This window comes from Rhipicephalus microplus, chromosome 7 (genome assembly GCF_043290135.1).
Source record: "Rhipicephalus microplus isolate Deutch F79 chromosome 7, USDA_Rmic, whole genome shotgun sequence".
Classification (NCBI taxonomy): domain Eukaryota; kingdom Metazoa; phylum Arthropoda; class Arachnida; order Ixodida; family Ixodidae; genus Rhipicephalus; species Rhipicephalus microplus.
Genome location: NC_134706.1, coordinates 166208904 through 166223005, shown reverse-complemented (window position 1 = coordinate 166223005; position 14102 = coordinate 166208904). Strand labels below are relative to the sequence as shown.

At 49.9% G+C, this 14102-nt stretch overlaps 1 protein-coding gene across 3 annotated transcripts in view; it reads left to right on the top strand.

Annotated features, from left to right (window-relative positions):
* LOC119180204 (protein 5NUC) overlaps positions 1-14102 on the top strand; it is a 431021-nt gene that overhangs the window by 160784 nt on the left and 256135 nt on the right. Inside the window, exon 3 of one of the 3 annotated variants that reach the window (XM_075869904.1) lies at positions 485-550. The exons of the other annotated variants lie outside the window; for them this stretch is intronic. Within the exon in view, the coding sequence (XP_075726019.1) occupies positions 485-550 (66 nt within the window). The remainder of the gene's footprint in view (positions 1-484; positions 551-14102) is intronic. 3 annotated transcript variants of the gene reach the window in all.

Below are 14102 nucleotides of genomic sequence, written 5' to 3'. Positions count from 1 at the left end.
CTAAACGAGGGACGGTTCTCGAACAAGCCAGAACAAGACAAATCATTAAGTGTGAATTGAGAAGGGTGTTTCTTGTCTGCCTTCACCTTCAAAAAGTACAAAAAGGACAGGAAACCTCTTTGTAGGTGGAGCGACCATTTATTCAAATCCACGTACAGGCTCTCCACAGGGATAGTTCGGAAGGCACCCGTAGAGAAGCGAATGCCTAGGTGCTGGACAGGGGTCGTGAATCTTCAAGGCTGATGGTGTTCCCGACTGATAGATCATAGCACCGTAATCTAGGCATGTGCGTACGAGGCTTTTGTATAAATTCATTGCACATTTCGTGCCACTACCTCGTTTAGTGCGTGACAACATTTTCAGAATGTTTTTTTAAGCACCTCTCCTTTAAATACTTGATGTGTAGGATGACGGTTAGTTTAGTGTCTAATATGTGACCAAGAAACTTGTGCTCGGTCGTTACTGACAGAGGTTGACCATGCAGGTCAATGTCGGGGTCAGGATGGAGGCCCCTCCTTCGGCTGAACAAGACACAAGGGCTATTTTCCGCGTTGAGTATAAAATCATTTTCATTTGCCCATTGAGATACCTTGTTCAACCCTAGTTGAACTTGATGTTGGCACATTGAGGTGTTGCACGATTTGTAACCAATCTGTACATCATCGACAAATATGCAGTAAAAAATATTTCGTGGAAGAGACAGGTGCAAGTAATTCATTTTAACTATGAAAAGTGTGCAGCTCAATACACCTCATTGTGGCACTCCTGTTGTTTGGACAAATACTCTAGATAAGACAGTTACAACTCGGACACCGATTGTACGGTTGGACATGGAGCTTCCAATAATTGTCAGCATTCTACCCCGCACGCCTAAATGCGACAGCTCACGCAATATGCGAAAGTGCCATGTAGTGTCATATGCCTTTTCCATATCGAGAAACACAGAAAGAAGAAAACTTGCTTATGAACAAAAGGGTGACCAATTTTTGCCTCGATACGGACAAGGTGGTCAGTGGTGGACCGAGCCTCTCGAAATCCACACTAGTATGGGTCAAGTAGGCAATTTATTTCAAAGAAGTGCATTAGGCGCCTGTTAATCATTTTATCAAAGACCTTGCAAAGACAGCTAGTTATGGCTATTGGCCTGTAGCTTGAAACTGAGGTCGGATCCTTGCCATGTTTTAGAATTGGGACAATGATAGCTTCCTTCCAGGCTGAGGGCAGCTCGCCGGAAGACCATGTCACATTATACAGAGAGAGGAGAGTTTTCTGGCTTTCAGTGGGCAGGTGTTTTAACATTTCATATGCCACACGGTCCGGGCTTGGGGTAGATTTATTGCAGCAGGTGAGGGTTGTAGTTCAGCCAAACAGAAAGCTTCATTGTATGCCTCATGTATTGTGGGCTTGCGCTCTAGTCTCTGTTTTTCTATTTCGGTTTTGTATCGTCGGAACGCTTCACTATAGTGTGATAAGCTGGAGACCTGTTCGGAGTGCGCTCCGAGAGTGTTAGTCTAGTCTTCCAAACTCTCCCCTTGTGTGTTCACTAGAGGAAGTGAAAGTGCTCTTCGTCTTGCCAACTTACCAACCATGCTCCAGACTCTCACCTCATTCGTGTATGAATTAATGCCTGATAAAAATTTGTTCCAACAATCTCTTCTCGTCTGTCGGCGAGAATGTCAAGTCGCTGAGCGACTTGACATTCTTAATGTTTATAAGATGCTCGGCAGTCGGCGAGTCTCTAAGGAACTTCCATGCCTTATTTTGTTTTCTTCGCGCATCACGGCACTCATTATTCCACCATAGTACTCGTCGTTGCCCTGACAGACCACATGTTTGTGGAATAGATTTTGTTGCTGCGTCAACCAAGAAAACTGTAAAGTAGCACAAAGCATCCTCTATTCTTAACGCTGCTATGTCAGTCTAAGTTAAAATAGTCATTTTTTTAACTTTTTCCCAATCGGTTTTGTGGGTGAGCCATTTGGGAACCTGAGCAAGACATGTATTTGTTACTGATGTGCTGATAACGACAGAAAAAGGGTCACTTCCATGTGAATAATTATTGTCTTCTAATTTAAGGAGAGGCAGGAGTGATGGGGATGGTATGCAGAGGTCTATTTCTGAGTATGTACTGTTAGCGATGTTGCAATTATGTTGCGCACGTGCACGAAGACAACGAAGCGTATACGATGAACGCACTTGTCACCCGGTGCGAGAAAGGACGAAGAGGATCAGGAGGATCTCTAACCAGTCAACCGCTTCTGAGCTGCCCCTCATGACCTAATAAACGGCCTCTTTCAACCTCTACCGGTCTCTTTCAAACGTAACAGAGTGGTGGAGGAGCTGGGTAAGCGCTTCAACTACGGATCGATCACTGCCAAAGCTTCGACGAAGCCGTCGGCTTGCCGGTCTCCCACCATCTGCCGTGAGTAACTTCAACATGCCCGAAGAAGCAGGAGTTCCCAGGACAGCACCGTCTGGTCCGCTTCCGTGCTACCGAGTTCCACCGCCCTTCGGAGGAAAAGCCGAAGAAGATGTCGACGCCTGGCTCATCAAGTACAAATGTGTGGGCAAGTCCCACGGTAGGAATGCAGCCGCTATGCTAGCCAACGTTGCGTTCTCCCTGATCGACACCACACTGGTATGGTACGAGAACCACGAGGACGCACTCAAGACGTGGGACCTTTTTGTTGAAGAGCTCAGGGCGTGTTTTGGCGACTTGGTTGCTAAAAAAGCACGCTGAGCAAACACTGTCGCAACGGCCACAGCTACCAGGTGAGACATGCACCACTTACATAGAAGAAGTGTTCAGGCTATGCAAGGTGGTCTGTGCTACCATGTCAGGATAGGACAAAACTGGTCATCTGCTCGAAGGGATTGCTGAGGACGTGCATAGTTTTCTAATTGGAAAAGAAAGCCTCAGTGCTGTGTCTGACATCATTCTGCATTGCCGAACGTTTGAAACGCTCAAGATGCGCCAAATTGCGCCCAAGTGTGTTCGGCTAGCTGAAGTTACAACTGTTGCCAATGTGGACGCGGATCCTGGCCTCGACCTCTTTTCAACCATTCGACAGATTGTTCGTGAGGAACTGTCCCACCAAAAAATGTCGTGTTCGACAGCTGACCATCCTCAGTTGTGTCTGCCACGTGAGGCTGTGGATGTGCCTCCTTTGACCTCATGGCAACCGACGATGAGCATGGCACATGTGGAGTACAGCCCAGCCCCACAGTCAAGGATGACAACCAGATTTCTCACGTTGCGGTGTAACCGACGTTCTCAGCGCATGCCTCCTCGACACCCAATGCCTCGTTACGACGTACCCGACCAGTACATTCGTTACACAAGAACAAATGATGACACTTGATTCATCGACGAGCGACCAACGTTTTGACCTCGACCGGTGGGCTATTCCTGCGGTGTGCCAGGCCTCATACCACATTTTTGGAATCGTCAGGTGACTCCTTGGTATCTCCAACCATTCGACTTTTCATGACCCTTCGAACAGTCTCATGGTGTCCGGCGGCCGGCCCACATACCACCTGATGACAACTATTGGCTCACGAACTTCCGCAACCACTGCCCGGCATCTGACAGGAGTTTAACGCCCCCGCCGCGACCTCGCGCTCATCGTTCTCCTTCACCACCGCAAAACTAGCCAGCGCGGCCAATGAAGGTGAGGTCGCTGGAAATGGCTACTGACAGAAATACCTCCTGTGTGTATGTTTAGAAATAAAGTGTGTGTTTTGGTGTTTTGTGCCTGTGATGACCTTTGTGGACACAGGTGCAACGATTTTTGTGTTGAGTGGTTCCTTTAAAGACGTGTTAGGGCGGGAATTTGTTTTTACCTGGGATGAAACTTCGACGTTCTGTGGAGTGAGTGGAGAGCTGTTACGCCATATTGGTGTGTGTAGTGCTGAAGTATTTTTGGGAGGCCTTATGATAACGACACAGTTTGCGAGTATTCCTCGCTCGACACATGACGTCATTCTCGGCATGGACTTCTTGCGAGAATTGGGTGCCACTGTAGACTGTCGCACGGGAAAAGTCTTTGTGAGTGGCCAGATGACGTCAGAACGTCTGGAAACTCCAGCGGACGACTAAACTACGCTGTGTGCCTGTGGCGATACGTTCATACTTTCTTTGTCTGCCGTACGTGTTCCTATTGTTTGTCGCGGCGCGGATTCTGACAGCTTTGATGCAAGCGTAGAACCAATGCACATAAACTGCGTGAAGAAGAATGTGTTGGTTCCCCATTGTGTGGTGTCGATCGATGGCGGACGAACTGGCCTATGAACTCTAAACGGTTCCTCTGAGCCCCTGACACTACCCAATGGTTTGAAATTAGCTTCGATCAGCAAAGAACACGAGATCTTATCAGCGGTCGAGCTCACAGCCGTGCCGGAAGAACGTGACGGAACTGGTTGTCACACTTTGGACAGGGTGCTTATGGCAACGATAAATATGTCACTTACCCCCGAATGCAGAGATGTTACTTGACTCGTACTTGACTCGTTCTTGACTCAAGACAGTCTTGCTGGTCACCATAAATCGTTCTCGAACTTGCGGACGGCTTGAAGGCGACTTGGCTCGGTCGAAGTCAGGACAAGTTTCAAGTCAGCTGCGGGGCTAGCTTGAAAGCGACTTCATGCGTTATTCCAACATGGCCGCCTCTCGAATGGACGTCGCGCAGAGGGTGGCCGCTTTTGAGTTCGCGTGCCACGCCATGGAGGTTGTGTTTTCGGAGGCCCATTACCTGCCGAAGATTCCACGGCCCGCCGAGGACCGAGGAAATCCTATGGAGCTCTATGACGAGGAACAATTCCACGCTTGCTACCGGTTCACGAAGCGCACCGTGCGGCAGCTGCTGTCTATGCTGCCGCTCCAAGAAAGCGGGGACAATCGAGGTCAGCCTGTGCCACCTATGCTGCAGCTGTTGATGGCGCTGAGATTTTACGGCGCTGGGACGTTTCAAACAGTGACCAGGGACCTCGTCCGCATTCTGCAGTCTACAGTGTGCCGCGCAGTCGAAAAAGTGACCATGCTGATAGCAAAGCACTTGTATTCCATACTGGTGCGCTTTCCGCAGCCGGCGGAATTTCAACAAGTTATGCGGGACTTCTACGAAGTGGCCGAATTCCCTGGAGTGACGGGATGCATAGACTGCACGCACGTGCGGATTAAAAGCCCCGGCGGTGAAAATGCCGAAGTGTTTCGCAACTGCAAAGGCTATTTCTCCTTCAATGTGCAGGTAAGCAATGGAATTTTAAAGTTTCTGAACAGTTTAGTTCGTTCGTTTTCTTCAATTAATACTCGGGTCGTAAACTTTTTTTTCCATACAGTAAACAACGTCCTTGTGTTTAGCCATTGTTTCCATGCATTAGCGAAATAAGTAAAGCGAAAAAATATTGCAGCAGTTATTCGAGGGGCCCGGCGCTCCCGCCTTCATGCTGTGTTTTGCTGAACTCGAGTTTTTGCTCCGGAAGGCAGGCTTACAAGAGTGGTTGTCGGCACGCTGACGCGGACTGTACTTCATGTATGCCACTGAGAACTACGGACTGTGAATCCGATGACCTCGACCTGCTTGTAGCGTTTGTGTCTCCTTTATTCCCGGACTAAACCAGTTTCAGAGCAGAACAATGAAAAGACGCTAAACTAGCACCCCTATTCGCCGATGCATCCGCTTCCACTATCGCACACCGTTTCTGCATGCGTGATAGTTTGTTGTTCAAAAGGAACCTCTCAAGAAGTGGGGCGCGTTTTCTTCTAGTGGTTCCGGAGAGCCTGCGAACAGTTAATATGAGTGCCATGCACAACGATCCTACATCTGAACATTTAGGTTTGGCCTGGACGCTTCACCGGACTAAAGAGCGCTTTTATTGGCCTGGTATGCAGAAGTCTGTTGAGAGTTATGTGGCAAGCTGCATGCAATGTCAGCGTCACAAACGTCCATCAACTGGTCAAGCTGGTCTTCTACAGCCGATGTCAAGTCCAAGCGCACCTTTTGAACAAGTGTGAATCGGCTCTCTGAGCCCCTTTCCAAAATCGGCTAAGGGCAACCGATGGATAATAGTTTGCGTCGACTACCACACACGCTACTGCGAGACGGCGGCCGTCCCCTCCGCAACTGCCAGTGAAGTGTCGTCGTTTTTGCTACAGTACGTCATCCTCCGACACGGCCCACCTCGCCCGATTATCAGCGATCGTGGACGACATTTCACAGCGGATGTCGCGGTGGAGTTACTCCGTTTGAGGGAATCCCACCTGCGTCACTTGACACCATATCACCCCCAAACTAATGGGCTGACGGAGCGTACTAACCGCACGATTATCAACATGTTGTCTATGTATGCCTCATGCGACCACAAAAACTGGAATGACGTACTCCCGTTCATTCCTTACGCGTTCAGCACTGCGAAGCATCAGATTACAGGTTGTAGCCCTTTCTTTTTGCTTTATGCACGTTCGCCCCGGCAAACAATCGACACAATATTACCTTTTTGTGATCACGACAACATCACAGTAACCGAGACTCTCTGCCTCGCCGAAGAGGCGCCTCGCATAGCTCGACTACGCACAATGACATCGCAAAACAAAGCGAAAGCACGCTATGACATTCACCATTGACCAGTGATTTATTGCCGTGGTGATCTGTATGATTGTTGACTCCGATGCGCAAGCGGGGGTTATGCCAAAAGTTTTGGCCACTTACGATAGACATTTTGTCATAGTCGGCAGACTTACAGAGGTAATCACGTAATAGCTCGTCTCACGCCGAGTGGTCGACGAGCTGCCAAAACTCAAGTGATTCATGTTCTCCGCCTGAAACTGTACATGCCACGGTAACCAGACTGACTCGTCCTGTGGCTTTCGTCTGTGCGGGGAGGAATGTTGCGCACATGCACGAAGACAACGAAGCGTATACGGTGAACGCACTTGTCGCCCGGAGCGAGAAAGGAGGAAGAAGATGAGGAAGACCTCTAGCCAGACAGCCGCTTATAAGCTGCCCCTCACGACCTAATAAACGGCCCCTTTCAACTTCTACCGGTCTCTTTCAAACGTAACAATATGTTGCATCTTTCCCATCCAAGAGGCACGCACTGGAAGAAAAAAGGAACTGTTCAATCAGGTGACCTCGCGCATCGGAGCGAGAGTCACCCCAGAGGCTACCTTGTGCATTAAAATGCCCTAGGACAAGATTCTAGAAGTTCGTCTATGAGGGACTGGAATCATGCTTTTCAAGACGGTGTTGCGGAAGTATGTACAACGACCAGATGGCGACGAGCTTATTTAGAAGAACTGCTCGAACAGCCAGCAGCTCAAAGAATAAATGTTGTGGTTGGTGTGTGCATGCATTCCCTTTATTGACTATAATGAAAACACTACCAGATGACACAGTAGCATCGATCTTGTCCTTTAAAAAATAGCGTAATGACCTAGAAATTTGGTGTGTTTAGGTTTCAGGTGTGTCTCTTGTACGCACAGCATCTAAGGTGTATGTTTGTGTAAAAGTTCCTTGATATCGTCGAGGTTTCTCAGCAGTCCTCTGACGTTCCACTGTAGTATTTGTGTCATTTTAATGTTGCGCGGTGCTGTGTGTACAAAAGTGTTGCGTTAGTTTACAGGGCCTTTTGGGGGCCCTGTAATTCGGGCTTTTCTTTCCTGGCGCATTCCAGAGAGTTCACAGTTCACAGAACTTTCGAACCTAACGGCGGTTGCAGTGGTCCGAGGTTCAGCAGACACGGTGGTCTGCCGGCCCTGTTTGTCAGGTGGCGGAGCAGTATAGGCTACTCCAGCCGAGGGCACTAGTGGCACGACCGCAGCCACACTCTGGGTGGCACTTGCAGGTGCAGAAACATGTGGCGCGGCGCCCCGGCGTGTCACATCTGCAAAGGAGGGATGAGAGGGGTTGTGCAGTGAAAAATGTTTACGTGCCTCTTGGAATGACACATTGAACTTGACCTTGAGTTCTACTATTTGTTTCTGTTTTTTCCATGTGGGGCATGAACGTGAGTATGCAGGGCGATTGTCTTCACTGTTTGAACAATGAGTTCCTTCTGATGTGCAGTCGTCCGATATGTGTTGAGTGGATGCACTTTGCGCAAGTGCATCGCCCTCTGCAACTCTGCGATCCATGCCCGAAACGTTGGATTTTGAAACATCGACGAGGCATGGGGATATATGGTCTGACAGAGAGCTTACAGTAGCCCGTTTGAATTGATTCTGGTAAGTCGCTAGTAACAAACGCGACAATGATGTGTTTGGTGGGTGTTTCTTTCATGCCTCGCCGTCTAATGATTCTCTGTACCTTCACTACAATCTGGTCTTGCCAGCCTTTTAATAGTTAACTTTCTGAGAGTTGTAGAAGGTCATCATCAGAAATGACGCCACGTACTGTGTTCATGCACATTTGTGGGCCCACAGAAAAAGGGGTTTCTCCGAATGCTATCAAGTTTAGACAGCTTCTCATATTGAGCTTTGTCACGAACCTCCAAAAGAAGATCGCCACTTCCCATCTTTGTGACATTATGACCTGGACCTCTTGCTTCAGTGAGAGTTTTGGAAACAAGAAAGAGTGAAATAGTTCGTACTGACTTCTTTTCGTTCTGGCTATGAATAACATGGTACTTTGGGGAAGTTGTTTTTGGTGTGTTTAGCATGAAAGTGTCTTTGGTGCGCCACCTTTTTAGGGAGAGATCAGAGAGGGGGGGAAAGCATTTGCCATAAATTGACTATAAAGTTCGGCAGCGGTGCCAGCCGCCCTCCACCGAGCCCAATCAGGAGACGTGGTAGGAGATGCTGGGCAATTGCTGTCGACGCCAGCTGTTCAGCGCTGCTATAACCGAATATAACTACCCAAGGTTGGGTAACTACACAGGGTTAACCCTCGCCGCCAGAAAGTTTGAAGCGAACGGAAAAGAAAAGATGACATGACAGATAAAAAGTTAGAGATAAAGACGAAGATGTAGGTAGTATAAAGGGGTTTATTGAATAAAACCAACTGCCTGGTTCAAGAGGCGTCAGTCACTGTCACGAGCTCAGCTCTTCGTCGTAGTCGTCTTTCAGGTGCTTCAACTAGATACTGCCTCTCTCCCTCTTCCCCACTACATTTGCCCCGGTGGTGAAGAGGAGCCATCCTGGCGACTCACGGCGAAGCAAGCACAAGGGGATCATAGTAAGGTTTTAAGCGGCTGATGTGGACTGCCTCACGACCATGGCATCGTCTGTCCTCGGCAGGTGTCACTGGTTCGACGACGTAGTTGACCAGTGACGTGCATTGAACGTTGCGGTAAGGACCATTGTACTTGGGTGCAAACTTTTGGGAGAGGCCGGGGGACTGGAATAGAACCGAAAGCCATACAAATGAGCCTACGGGGAAGCTGTGAGCAGGCTTGTTTTGGTCAAGTCGTTCTTTTCGGAGACCTTGTGCGACGGACGTATATGAACGCGCTAATTGGTGGCACTCTTCGGCACACTGAACAAGTTCGGAGGCTGGGCGGTATTCTGAAGCATCTGGGCGGTAAGTAAGTAACGTGTCAAGCGTAGAACAGTGCCCACGTCCGTACAGTAGAAAAAAAGGTGAAAACCCAGTAGTTGCTGGCGTGACGGTATTATACGCATAACTCACGAACGGGAGCACCAAGTCTCAATTAGAATGGTCGGAGGATATGTACATAGAAAGCATATTACTGAGCTTGCGGTTGAAGTGCTCTGTCAAACCGTTTGTCTGTGGGTGATAGCTTGTAGTGATGCGATGAATAATATTGCACTCACTGGGAAGCCCCTGGACGGCTTGCGATAGAAACGCACGCCCACGGTCGCTAAGCAGCTCACGTGGCGTGCCATGGCGAAGGACAAAGCTACGCAAGATGAACAAGGCGACATCACGAGCAGCAGCGGCGGGCAAAGTGGCGGTTTCAGCGTAACGGGTTAGGTGGTCAACGGCCACAATAATCCAGCGATTTTCCGCAGGAGTACAAGGTCGTGGGCCGTAGAGGTCGATGCCAATTCTATCAAACGGCCGAGCTGGACACGGCAATGGTTGCAATTCGCCAGAGGCACGACAAGTTGTTTTCCGTCGCTGACACTCAGTGCAGGAGCGTATGTACTTGCGAACGTACGAGTACATTCCACGCCAGAAAAATTGCTGACGAAGCCGGTCGTGTGCTTTCAAAACGCCAGCGTGCGCGTTTTGAGGGTCTGCGTGGACGTACGCGCACAAGTTGGAGCGCTAGATAACAAGAAGCCATTTCCTACCATCCAGCTGATAGTTGCGACGGTACAACATGGCCTCCCGTATTGCATGATGGGGAATTTGCCGACGTAGTGCAGGAGGTAGACGCTGGCGTGGTGTCGCCGAAGACGAGGAGATAACGTCGATGAGTGAGGTTATCCAAGGGTCCTTGCGTTGTTCCGAAGGCATGTCAGCGATATCGATGCTGCCGATGGTAGCTTCGGCGAAGGAAACAGGTGCAGCGGCTGAAGGAAGGGGCGAACGAGAAAGAGCATCTGCGTTGGTGTGCTTGCGGCCTGAGCGGTAAATGACGTGAATATCAAATTCCTGTAAACGTAGCGCCCAACGTCCAAGCCGGCCCGAAGGATCCTTCAATGAAGCGAGCCAACAGAGTGAATGGTGATATGTAACTACATCGCATGGGCGTCCATATAAGTAAGGACGAAATTTTCGTAATGCCCAAACAATGGCCAAGCATTCCTTTTCGGAAACCGAGTATTTGTACTCTGCCTTGGTTAGGGTGCGACTGGCATACGCAACTACATACTCCGAGAAGCCAGGTTTGCGTTGAGCAAGGACAGCGCCAAGTCCTATGCCACTGGCATCCGTGTGCGCCTCGGTTGGTGCAGTAGGGTCGAAGTAGCGTAAAATAGGTGGTGAAGTAAGGAGATGGCGTAATGTTCCAAAAGCATCATCGCATGCTGGCGACCAATCAGAGTGGTGTCCATCGCCAGAGATCAACTGTGTCAGTGGTGCGATTATCGAAGCGAAGTTCTTCACAAAGCAGCGAAAGTAACAGCATAGTCCGACAAAGCTGCGAAGCGCTTTCATAGTCGTAGGCTTCGGGAACTCAGCGACAGCACGAAACTTCTCTGGGTCTGGGAGGACGCCCTGTTTTGAGACAACGTGACCAAGTATCGTGAGCTTCCGAGCTCCAATGTGGCACCTCTTGATGTTTAGTTGAAGGCCTGCGCTCGTGAGGCAGCTCAAGACTTCGCTGAGACGTTGGAGATGACTGTCGAAATCAGGGAAGAAAACAACATCATCCAAGTAGCATAGGCATGTCTTCCATTTCAGCCTACGCAAGACGCTATCCATCGTCCTTTCGAATGTGGCTGGTGCATTACAAAGGCCGAAGGGCAATATATGAAATTCGTATAGCCCATCGGGCGTCACAAAAGCAGTTTTTAGACGATCTGATGGTGCCATGGGTACCTGCCAATAACCGGACCGTAGGCCTAGTGATGAGAAGAATTCAGCGCCTTGCAAGCAGTCCAGGGAATCATCGATGCGCGGCAAAGGGTATACGTCTTTATTCGGTACTTTGTTTAAATGGCGGTAATCGACACAAAAGCAAATTGAACCGTCTTTTTTTCTCACAAGTACCACAGGTGAAGACCAGGGACTGCTGGAGGGCCGAATGACGCCACGTTGAAGCATGTCGGCCATTTGCTCGGTGAATACACGACGCTTCACAGGAGATACACGGTAGGGACGCTGTCGCAGAAGCGCCTGGGAGCCGGTGTTATTCTGATGCACAACGGTGTGCGTTCGGCCTAAGGACGTCTGCTGGCAATCGAACGAGCCGCAAAACTGGTGAAGAAGGTCTAGAAGCTTTTCACGGTGTGGTTCTTAAAGTTCGCCATATATTGAGGGGCCAAACAAAATATTAATTTCGTGGACAATTGAATGGGCAGATGGCGTCAACGCATTAAGCTGCAAATCACTTTCACCGTCAAGGTCGAAGATGGAGGAAACGTCTAAGTCTTGGAATGTTCCAATACATTCTCCGCGACGCAAGGTTGTGGGAGACGGCAAGGGATTTGTGACAAACAAGTTGGTAGCGCCCGCCGAAATATCTAGAACTGCAAACGGCAACGCGAGGCTCTTGCGACTTTGGAATGTTTGGGAAGGCGTAAACAACATTACAGGCTTAGACACATCGACACAAGATACGGGAACAAAGGCTGCGCTAGTCGGTGGTATGTCGATGTCGTCAGCGACAAACGGCTTGTTCCGCGGAAATTCCGGAGACGAAGCACACAGCGCAGAGAAGGCCACTTCAGCACGAGCACAGTCGATAACTGCATGATTACGAGACAGAAAATCCCAGCCGAGGTCACATCATGAGAACACGCCTGTAGCAAAAGAAACTCAACGGTATACAAAACATCTTCGATGAGAACGCGGGCGGTACAGGCAGCTGATGGTCGAATATGGTGAGCACTGGCACTACGGAGGGACAACCCCTTTGTCGTCGTGGTAACCTTCCGAAGCAGGCGGCAAAGTTTTAAATCAATTACTGAAACGGCAGCACCAGTGTCCACAAGCGCAAGGGTACGGTAACCAAACACAAAAACGTCGATGAGGTTTGTCGGAGAAATGCGACGACTTGATTCTTTTGACGACGATGCAGTTCGTGCCTCCGGAACTGCGGCATCTAGTTTTCCGCGTCTGAAGGGCAGGGTTGACGGCGCATAGGTGACAGAGAGCGTCGTCGGGGAGATGGAGATCGTTGACTTACTGAGGGAGGGCGGTCGGGTGAAGAGGATCCTTGTTGACGTGCCATGTTGTTAAAGCGCCGAGAGTTGTGCGACGATCTTTGCATGTTGTCGCTCTGAACAAGAGGGCGGCGGCGGCACAAGCGAGCCACATGTCCTGCATAACCACAAGAATACCGAATTTGGCGGTTGTATGCGGTGCGCCATGGATTCGGAAACGCTGCAATCGGCCGGCTGAACGAAACTGGTGATGGCCGAACAGGGATAGGTGAGGTAGCATAAGTGGGCTGTCGAGGTGCTCTGGCTGCAACGACTATCGCATACGTCAAGGGTGCGGCCTCCAGACGTGGTGAACGAGGTAAAGGCAAAGCGTCCACCACCTCATCTTGTATGACATGCCTTATGGCCGGGGCCAGGTGATCTGGGGCTAAAGGATGCGCTTGTGCTGGCTCGGGCGCGCTCGATAAAATGGAGAGCTGCCGAGTGACCTCCTCACGCACGAACTGCTTTATGCGAGCCAACATGTCGTTCTGGTCTCCGAGAGTCAAGAACGCGATCGAATCACGTTGTTCCAGATAGCGCCGTGTTTGGGCGCGTCGCTTGCGCAATTCGTCAAAACTCTGGCACAAGCTGACGAGTTCGGCATTGGTTTGTGGGTCCTTGGCTAGCAACATCTGAAATGCGTCATCGCATATGCCCTTGAGGATTTGTTTGATTTTGTCGGCTTCGAGCATCGCTGGGTTTACCCGCTTGCACAAGTCAACAACGTCTTCAATGTAGCTGGTAAAGGTCTCTCCTGGCTGTTGAGCGCTTTCACGAAGTCGTTGTTCTGCGCGGAGTTTTCGCACAGCAGGGCGGTCGAAGACTTGCGAAAAGGAGGCCTTGAATGAATCCCAGCTGGTAATGTCGGTTTCGTGATTGCGCAACCAGAGACTAGCGACGCCGGACAAGTAAAAGCTTACATAGCTCAGCTTAGCCGCATCGTCCCACTTGTTCGCTGCGCTCACCTTGTGGTAAGTACCACTCCTCAACGTCTTGGCCGTCAGTGCCGCTGAAGAACGGTGGCTGACGCAGTGGCCACATGCCGGGACATGTAGAGGCGGGAACTTGCGAGGTACCTTGGGTGGAGGGTTCTTCCGCCATTGCTGGCACTGTAGGTAAGGTGCGACTTCGTAGTTCCAGCTTCGAAGACAACCCAGCACTGCCACCATCTTATAAGGGGGTTTATTGAATGAAACCAACTGCCTGGTTCAAGAGGCGTCACTCACTGTCACGAGCTCAGCTCTTCGTCGTAGTCGTCTTTCAGGTGCTGCAACTAGATACTGTCTCTCTCCCTCTTCCCCACTACAGTAGAGAGATCAGAAAAGGCGAC